A 10110-nucleotide genomic window follows, 5' to 3' on the forward strand; every position below is an offset into this window, starting at 1 on the left:
TGTAATTGAAACTACAATACACACCTTACTTTGCTGTGTATTTGTACTGCTTCTCTTCCGTACAACTTTTGTTTCTGCTTATGTATTCCTTATCAGTGGGACAGACTCATGTGCTGGCACATTTCTGGTCAGGTTCTACATGGAGCAGTCCAAGTTCCAAGATAATATACTTGAGTGATTTAAGTAATTTCCAAAGAACTGTGTAAAACAATGAATAGAAAAAAATGAGGTTTTCATGACAATGCTGCTATAGTGACCATTTTTAGCTGGTAAATGTCATCCATCTCTGCACCAAAATACAGTTCAGGTAGCTCACAGAGGGCCTTTCAACCACAAAAAAATGTTAATATGCTTTAAAAGTGTCTTGAGAGTTTATGGTCTTTATAATTCATACATTCATGAAAGTGACTCCTCCCTGATTTGGCAATAATTTAGTATTGCTGCTTTACAATGTATTTTACTGTTCACTGTTGTTAGGAGGGAAACAATACAGAACACTAAATACTTTTTGACAGTGTATTTTTCATATTAAATCCTTTTTGTTTGCTTACCCACCCCCCCATCCTGCAAAAGTTGTAGTGCAGGAGAAGCACTGCATGTCTACACAGGCTCTATCGGGCAAACCTGAGCTTCCCCTGTGTTCCGAGTTGACCAGCTGTGAACGAGAAGACTTTTGACAGCTTATTAGTCCAGGGCTGCACTGTGCTCCTGAAGTTATATGACTTCTCCTTCAGCTGGCGTGCCTTTAGCAAATTTGGAATGTGAGCAAAACAAGCTCAGATATGTCTGTTCAGTGCAACGCATGCAGATCCACAGCCCCTGAGAGTGGGAATTATATGGCATTTAAAGTCCAAAGTCACAATCCTGTAAATCCCCCTCAGTTGTCACCTAGTTTGAGGAGGCGGCTTCATTCTGTATAACATCTTTATTTTACCTCAACCACATAAGCTTATGACTCAGTCTGAGTGAGATCCAAAACACATTCCTTTACCCAAACCATTGCAAGGCTTGATCTAACAGGTGATTTTACAACATGGCCAACAGGTAGTGACATGACCTACTACTGCCCCTTGTTCCTTCCTCCCTGCCTTACAAAACTTCTCTTGGGAAGGTTGAAACCTGTATTTCCTACCTCCCAACAGACTGTGTAGGCTGCAGGATGATCCAGGTGGATAGATTCCACCCTCCCCATTAATAATAACAGTATCTGAGATACTTTAACATCATGATTGTCTCTCTACTGTTTCAGTTTGTCATCATGAGAAAGGAAGGGTTCCACCATCTCTTTCCAGAACTATGATGTATTTCATAATAGTCAATTGACAGACAAAATCCAGAAGCAGATTATAAATGGTATCAGAATTAGATTGCTGGTTCTACAAGAACAAAGCTTTTAAATTGCAGTTTTAAACATGTCCTTTCAAAATGGGACTTTTGACATGGTTGCACAGAACACAGCATAGCAGGCTCAGATCACTGCAGTCCTTTGCATCGCCTTAAGGAAAAAAATAAAGCTAGTACAGTATGATTTTTGTTGTTTTACACCCTTTGACAAGCATTAGTTCTATAGAATTTGTTTTATATGAAGCTAGAAAATTCTAATCTAGTCACAGGCAAGTTCTAAAATGGCAGCTACTTTGAAAAATTAAGACTCTACTTAGTTGAGTTTTAGGTCCCATCTGGACTAGGGTAGAGAAGCTGGGACTCATGCAAAGATGCACTGCCCTTGCTCCAAGGTCAAATAAGAAAAGGAGCCCGTACCATTAGACTCAGTGCCTACAAAAAATAGGAAACTCTTTGTAAACACCTTTTATTGACAATGGTTTGCAAACACCTTAGTTCACAAGTACTGTACAGAAGCTTCATCCTTTGTAAAACAAAATATATTTCTTGTCACAAATTACAAAGTTTGTTTATTAGCACAAATTGCCTGTCTGCACAGATCTGTAACTTTTCCCCCTCAAAGCATAAACAAAACAAGTATTTTTGTATAAAAATTCACAGAAGCAGTAGAAAACTATTTTTCGGCTCTGTCTCTTACTGTTGGTTTCAACACAAATTGAAGACACTTGGACATTCTTCAGTAGTATAGTCGGTCTTCATATTACATCTACTGTTTGGTCTCTGTTTCCATCTGAGTTTCTTGAGATTCTTCAGCTTCTGAAAGTTTTTCATCATCTAAAATTCAACATTACTGTTAGTCAAACATGCTTGGTTATATTTACAGATTATATTGAAGAGCTGTGTCCCACTTAAATATTTTATGTGAATTACCTTAAATGTGTAGTAGAGTATCTCATACAAAATGCTAAGTTCAAACAAAAAAAAAATCCATCAAAGTTTTTAAGGCTGTTATCTGTAACAGCTATTACAGAAAACATGGGGTAAACCCTGTTGTAGTATCAATTCAAGCAAACAGTACTGGATTGCTTCAAACCACATGCCTTTTTGCCTATCAACAGTTTAACTCAAACTGAAGCTGTGCCTTCTGCTAAAATGTTACTTCCTTCACAAAATTCTAGAAGCTGAAAGGTAATCTATACATTCATGTGCAAATGTATTTTAGAGACTTATACTTAAGCAAGTGTTAGTAACACAGAATAACAATAACCTTCTGCTAAAGTGCACCTAGGATTAACAGTTCATTCTGCTTAAGGAGATCTAGATGGCCTTAAAGAATGAAAGTCTGCTATTACAACCATCTCTCTATGTTAATCAGGTCATGCTCAAAGGCTGTAACAATTATTCCATCTCAGAAAAGATATGGCAAAAACCCCAGAAAATAATATTTAAAACAATACTATCAGAGCATGAAAAGTAAGCACTGATTTGAGAATATTATTTCTATGACAAAAATGGGTATGACTAAATTTCTAAATTTAGCTCTTGTGTTATGCCAGTTTTAGTCCCTGCTCTATTAGACTCACTCTCTGAGTAGGTAAGTCATTTGGCTTTCCTGTATTTCAATTTCTCTTCAGTAAAACCTCAAGCAATACCACAATGCCAGTGCCATGTTCAAAGTTACTGAGACAGGAATTATACAAATAAGTTTGGGAACTATACACAAGAATACTTTCCTGTAAGAAATACTTATTCTGTTTAAAAAAATCCCAACTTCAAATTGCTATTCCCCATCCCCACATCTTAAAAAAGTTTGTTGCCTACAGATTAGTCTGAAGCTAGTCAGGAAATGACATGGTAGCTAGCTTGCAGAAGAAAAAAATTCTGAGCAGTCTCAGGCTCTGGACTACTACTGTTAGAAAAAAAAATAATGCTGATGCAAGAGGTCACCGACCTCAATTGCACCTAACTAGCCCACTGCTGGAAGCTGCAATTCCTTTTGATCTGCTGAAACCCAACCCAGTTATATATATTAAGAACACCACTTACTTTCCAGGGTTTGCTGAAGTTCATGGATGGTACTCAGGAGAACATGAAACTGCTTTCTTCTCAGCTCCAACTGGAACAATAAAATACATATTTTAGGAAAAAGAGAGCCCAGCCAGTCAAGCAATCCATAACAGATTCTCCTTTATGTTCCCAATAAATAATTAGAATACAATCTCTAGGAAAAACCTACCTTATCTTCAACATTTTCTTTAATGTGAGAAAGATGTTGCAGTTCTTTTCCCAAAGCTTCTAGCTGCCTGGAAAGAAATTGTGATAGTATTTTTAAAAAGTTCTGTAAATTTCTTGAAAAAAAGATGACCATAAAATGAAAGTTAAAGAAGTGGGTTAGATTAAACACCCATGGTATTTTCATAAGCTTCACTGCTTCACAGATTTATGATGACATCAGATTAAATAAAAACATGGCATCAGCAAGAACATGTTTGATAAACCTACATACCCAACATACAAACACAACAATTCCCAGACACAACAACTGACCAAACACATAGTCAAGTACCTTATCTCTGACAGCGGCCTGGCCAGGCAGAGTACTGGATAACATGCAGACTTTACAGTAGGTGTATGCAGAATAATCCATGTTTTTGATGAAACTACATGATACAGTTTATGCCTCAGCACACAGAATTTAACACTCATTTCCTTCTAAAATGCCTCTGGCATTAAGAGATAAAGGAAACATACAACAACTATAATGTCATTGTTATTCATATCCTTTTGAAATACATCTTTCAACACCTCTTCAGGATCTTTCTGCAAGCATTTGACTTGTTTCTGTTCCCACTTGGACCCACCACGATCACCACAATCCTTTTTGAGGCAGGGCAATGAATAACAGGTACCATAATGTACACTAGCTTTCAAATGAGGATGGAGCATCAACTCTTACACTCAAACCTCCTGTTTGGCCCTTGTACTTTTCCTCTAATGCCTACCATAATTTATGCTACATGTAATGAGAACAATCTGTTTCTTTAAAGGTGAAGTGGATTGAGGCTGACCATCCCTGATTAATTAGCAGGCAGAGCCATACAGGGGCCACTAAGGGAATAAAAGGTTTTTTTCTGAAGTACTGACAGCTGCTGTAACTAGTCTGGGCAGAGAACTACAAAAAGGCTTCCAGTTCTGAGTAACTCACAGCAGCTGGGAAAAAGGCCTGTTTTAGTGCTACCTGAGGGTGTTGTCTTTTTCTGAACCAGTACGCTTGGCATCATGAGGGAAATACCTGAAAGAGGGTTGGGTGTGACATTATCCCTTCCCTTAACAGACTGGCTAACAGGTTATAGGCTCATACAGTGATTTTGCTAGTATTTGGTTTTTACTTTCTGGAAGACTTCTGTATGGCCAAATCTCCCTGTGTATACTGTGCTGTCAGGTATAAGCAGACTGTGAGAAGACATGCAATTTTTTTCTAGGAACATCCAAGCTACACCTGGCATTTTACTACTTTCACTTTCTGCTCCAGAGAATCTTAGCCTAGCCTTCTCATTTCTGTATCTCCTTTTCTAAAACTCAGTGTCATTTCTCGGTCCTTTTAACAGCTCTTCTGATACTGCATCTAATTACACTGTGGGCAGTGCCATTTAGTAGTTCAGGTCCTGAGGTCACTTCCTGAACTAAGCTGGTAAGACCTTCTTTTGTGCTGTATGACTAGTTGTTTCAAGAAACAGCCCCTTAAAAGCATATAAATGAAGTATTTTTCTGAACTTTGTCCTGTTGTGCCATATGACCAAAAGCTATAAATGTAACTCTCACAATAAACCATGACATTTCTCCTTACAGCAAGTTTTCTCAAGTGTTTTTTAGTGATTAAGGGTTCCATGAAAAGTATGACATTGCTAGTGAGGCTTCCTCCATTCTGATTTGAGGGTGCTCCTTTTTGGTTCATACTATGACTTTCTGTATACTTTCCTCAAACTGGAGAGAAAGGAAGCCTTGTAATTACAACATTGGATAAAAACTTCATCTAGTTCCTGTATTTAAAGTCTATTCACTTGGAGAGGTAAGTTAAAGCTAAAACACTTATGAACTAAGCTCCCTTTAGAAATGTTTACGTTTTGTTATCCTATTTCCCCATCTCTAAAACTGGGGATCACACTCTGCTATAGTTCAGGTTTGGATACTAAGAGCAAAAGGGGCATACAGCGTAGCCATTTTTGCAGTGGATGAGCACACTGGTATTTCTAACTGTAATATACTCTTTTCTGAAGAGATGATAAAAATCAAGTTTAAGAAAAGACAAAATGCCAAATTTACTAGCTGCACCATACCACCATTTCTAGCTTTGCTCAAACTTACGCTTGGATGTGTTAATCAAAATTAGAACAAACCCTCCAAACCTAAAAAACCTGGCATCCTCCAAGAAAAAAAGTATTACTGTTTAGTTGTTTCCATTCTTAATCAATTGACTTATCTGAAAAACTTCACTTTTGAGCACATGCTGACTAATGAAGTAGGGAGTAGCCAAGCCTCATGAGAATCACCTGTAATAAAGTTGTGGTAATGATACCAAGGCAACAAATGATATCAAGAAAAAGAACATACAAGAAAGAAATGTGTGAAATATTCTCGGTAGCTTATAGCTACAAAAATCCTACTATTTGGGTAATAATATAATAAAATATCTTCCTTTTGCTATAAAAGGCCATGGAATGTGGAAAGATAACCTCCTTTTGCAGTTTCACTGAAAGTGGGCAACAGGATAGGTGCAAACCACGCTTCAATGAGAACAGTAACCCCACACTACATCTTTAATCAGGTTAAGAACAAACTCATAGATGCAACAAGTTCTGGAATATTTCTATGGCTTGATAAAATTAAAAAGATTATGTCCCCACAACTGCCCAAAATGACCCAAAGGCACAGATAGTGATCCAAACCCAACGGTGACATAAGCAATACTGTCAGTTACATGCAAGATGAGTTGGACAACAGGTAGGTCTAACTGGCATGCCAGGGCAGGTTATACTGTGGTACACAACATAGTCATTTATAACCAGGCATGCAGGAACAACTACTGCAAGGGAAACATAAAAAAAACCCTAGAAGTTTTCTCCTGCTTTCTCTCATTCCACCTTACTTGCTTGTGCATTACGTGTTTTGCGTCACTACTGAATCCCTTGCTGGTCCACTTTACAGCACTTCCCCACTATTCCTCTTTTCTGAGCAACTTGTCCCCAGTAAACTGCCATTAGATGTGCATTTACATCTGAGTTCACTTATTCACCTTAACAATAGAAAAATTTCAAATACAAAATGATTAGCAATGCTTCTGAACCCATACAGATGGAGATTAATTAAAGCAAGCTGGTAAGGGCACACTTTGAAAACGAAACCCAAGTTTTTCTTGTGTCAAAAGAAATTATATGAAAGTGAGGAAAGGTCAAACTGAAAAGCAAGGAACTGTCAAATCTGGTGACTTTTAGATTACTGGCTTATTATAATTTAATGTAGTTTCATACTTACTTCAGTGTTTCATGTCTGTCTGGATGGTGCTGTATGACTTTGGCCAATGCATCATACTCTGAAAGACATTTAATAAGTCTGTCTGAATAATTCTGAATGTATTGGTTCAGGAATCGAAAATCAGGTACCACAGAATGGTACAGATTCTTTCTCCTACTTGAAAAACTGTTTTAACATTTTTCAAATTTGTACATGACGCCTTACATATATAAAAAAAGTACCTGCATAATTTATAACATGCTGTAAGTTTCAAAGTGGATGATTACATCAAAAGAGATTTTAAACAAACTACCGATATGATTGTAGGCAGATAATGATCTACTCACACTTACCCAGTGCTAGTGATTCACAAAGGATGAGGCCAGAAAACGGGACCTTTATATAGCTCTGTACTGCTGCACCTTTGGTCTTTTCTGTATGATTCATAAGCACTGGACTTAGGTACAATATAATGTATATGTACAGAAAACAGTGCTGATGTTACCCATAAACATTTTAAATTTTTAGAAAAAAAGTAAAAAATGCTGCATGAGAAACAACAGGATTTTTTTTAAAAAAAATGTATTAACAAATTGAGAATAATATTTTGGTTATACAGGCAACATCCATTTCCTGATAGTAACACTGTACATACACCAACTACCTCATTCACATGGAAAAATCTGTGCTGCAGGCTGGACAGAACATACCAAGAAAGCAAACACATCAGAGCTGTGTTTGTGAAGACACAAGAATTCTACCTTCCTACTGGTTAAGGTTCTTTTAATTTCTAGCTGAGTCTAAAATTATCCACTAAACTGATCAAACAGTTGTATTTAAAACCTCCATCTGTTACACTTTTAATAATTTTCTTTGTGCATTTCATTTATCAAGAAAAACCAAAGTTTTGCCTCTCCTCAATTGCTAATCTTTTTATAAGACAGTATTACAGGGAAATGCTTTAAATTTAAATTGAAATTATCAGCATGTACTTTTAAGAGTAGGTAAAAAATACACCTCTCATAACAGGTATTCAGTAAGGACACATACAGAGTTCTTGGGTGTGTAACTGGCACTACTGTCTCTGTGTATGCCAAGACATTACCTTCCCTTACAAGCTGAAGGAAGACACATGCATGACCTTCAGTGCTGGCTGTAAGTCTTTTCAGCTCTTGTCTTGCTGTTAATAATGTGCTTTAGTTCTTCAAGTCACCTGAATTGTGATAGGATGCTGCTGGGATTCTTCTTTGGCCTGAAAACATCTCTCTCAACTACTGTTAAAGGTTTTCCTGATGTTGCATGTCACTGAGATCTACTGGTTCAATCTTGCCTGCCTCATCCACAAAAACTTTCAGTAGTGGGTGTGGAACCCACCAGACTAAAAATATAGTATTCATGATGCTGGTATATTGCCCTGCATTTTCAAAAATTTGGTATCTATTTTCTGATACAATGTATATTGAAAGATAAGAAAATAACGAAACCAACCAGTGTAAATACAAATATTGCTCCTTACCCTGGCGATTTTTTCGAATCCTTTTTGCTTGGAGGATTTGTTTTTTGCATTCAGAAATCTTCTCATGTGCTGCAGCTATACTATTTTCTTTAAAAAAAATAAACAAAGTTATACTGAAGTCAAACAATACACGTAAACAAAGATAAAGAGCCATTTGTGACATAGTGGCCTGCTAGCTCCATCAGCATCAAAACTGTATACACTTCAATAGGTTAAAACCAGATTTTATTTGTATGTATTTTATATACTCATAAGAAGCCTACAGCATATGCATGAGTGCTAGCTATTAAGAAAAATTTAAAAAACCCCAAACCACTCATCATATGTATAGATTATGTTCACCAGAACTGGCTCAAACTTGTTCATAAAAGAGAAACTGTCAAACAGAAAACAGTAATATTTTCTCATCTTTACCTATATCTTTATATATTTTTTCATAATTTTCCATTTCTCTCAGGTTCATATCATAGACCAGAAGAGTTTTTCCCATCGAAAATTCACACTGTGATAAAGTACTCAGCATTCGTTGGTACTGGCTGTAACTGAAAACAGACAAGATATTTATTCCTAAGCAGCATAAAAATATTCCCTACCTTTACAAAACAAGAAAACAAAGCCTCATGTAGTGTAAGGAACAGCTAAATAATAATGATTAAGTAAAGGAAATATTTCAAAGATTGAATTTAAAGTTCTTTGAAAGTGGTTAGAAACATTGCACCCATTAATTCCACCATCATGTCCTTATAGGTGTAGAGTACTAAAGCAATGGGCAGGTTGATCCAGGGCTTAAAAATTTCTCAGCTAGGGCTGGCTCTGTGACCACCGAGATCAGTATTTTAATATTGCAGTGCTTCTCTGTACACAGAATTGTTTTACTGTCTCCTCCAGCGATTTCTATCCAGTGCTAGTACGCACCCTGCAGCAGAACACCACGTTGTCATTCATCCCTTACTACTTTAGCCTGTTGTTTTGTTGGTTTTTGTTTGTTTTTTTTAAAAAAGGGGAACCGCAGCAGCAGAAATACCAGCAGTGCTACCTTGTCCTAACAGAACAAACGCAGAACTGCCAACTAAAATATTACGAGGCGTGATCCTGTTATAATAGGGGGACTCCCAGACGGATCATGCGGTGGCACGACAATCCTGAGGGCACTCGAGCGGTGCTGCCAGATTTCATGATACAGCCTGCAGCCTTCAGTGATTTCTCACCCATCTCTGGTCCTCATCTCTCACCGCAGTGCTCAGCGTCTGTGCTGGAAACGCCACAGAGCCATAGCGAAAAGCAGATGCTTACATTTTAACATGGATGTTTTTAAAATGGATCAAGCCCAGTTTTCCACTGAAATGCAAGCTAATCAGTTCCAAGACTAAAAAACAAACAAACAAAAAAAACCAAAAAAAACCCAAACAAACGAAACAAACCAAATCAAACAAAACAAAACAAAAAAGAAAACAAATACCCTTCCTCTTGAGATCCGGAATTACACCACTTAATGAAACTCTTCACCAACAAATTGATCCGCCTGTCGTCACCAGCACCATCGCCATCGATCAGAAGTCGCTTGCGGATAACTTCGTCTGGGGGAAAACTCCTGTTTAAATGGCAGCCGCCCCCCAGGGCCGAGCGCGGGCTTCGCCCCCGGCCTTCAGGGCACGGCTCCCGGGGCTAAACCGGGAGGAGCTGAGGGACCCTGGGGCCCGGGCGGAGAGGCCGGCGGGCGGGGGGCGCCCAAGGCCCGG

General features: G+C 37.9%; 1 protein-coding gene across 1 annotated transcript; it reads right to left on the reverse strand.

Annotated features, from left to right (window-relative positions):
• Positions 1 to 1031: 1031 nt before the first annotated feature.
• On the reverse strand, positions 1032 to 10041 carry THOC7 (THO complex 7). The gene is made up of 7 exons (XM_026857601.1): positions 9831 to 10041; positions 8786 to 8913; positions 8372 to 8458; positions 6877 to 6934; positions 3581 to 3647; positions 3391 to 3460; positions 1032 to 2178 (listed from the first exon to the last, which is right to left on the reverse strand). Exons 2-7 carry the CDS (start codon positions 8892 to 8894, stop codon positions 2111 to 2113), a joined length of 459 nt encoding a protein of 152 aa, XP_026713402.1. The 5' UTR covers positions 8895 to 8913; positions 9831 to 10041; the 3' UTR covers positions 1032 to 2110.
• Positions 10042 to 10110: the final 69 nt, after the last annotated feature.

Source organism: Athene cunicularia, assembly GCF_003259725.1.
Source record: "Athene cunicularia isolate RWA chromosome 12 unlocalized genomic scaffold, athCun1 chr12_part1, whole genome shotgun sequence".
Lineage (NCBI taxonomy): Eukaryota > Metazoa > Chordata > Aves > Strigiformes > Strigidae > Athene > Athene cunicularia.

Bases quoted from the DNA above. Each gene is read 5' to 3' on its own strand.
- THOC7 (XM_026857601.1), bottom strand. From the start codon at position 8,894: ATGCTGAGTACTTTATCACAGTGTGAATTTTCGATGGGAAAAACTCTT. The intron at 3,461-3,580 runs GTAGGTTTTTCC...TTATTGTTCCAG, and splicing joins AAGAAAATGTTGAAGATAAG to TTGGAGCTGAGAAGAAAGCA. The intron at 2,179-3,390 runs GTAAGTGGTGTT...GTTGAATTTTAG, and splicing joins ACTTCAGCAAACCCTGGAAA to ATGATGAAAAACTTTCAGAA.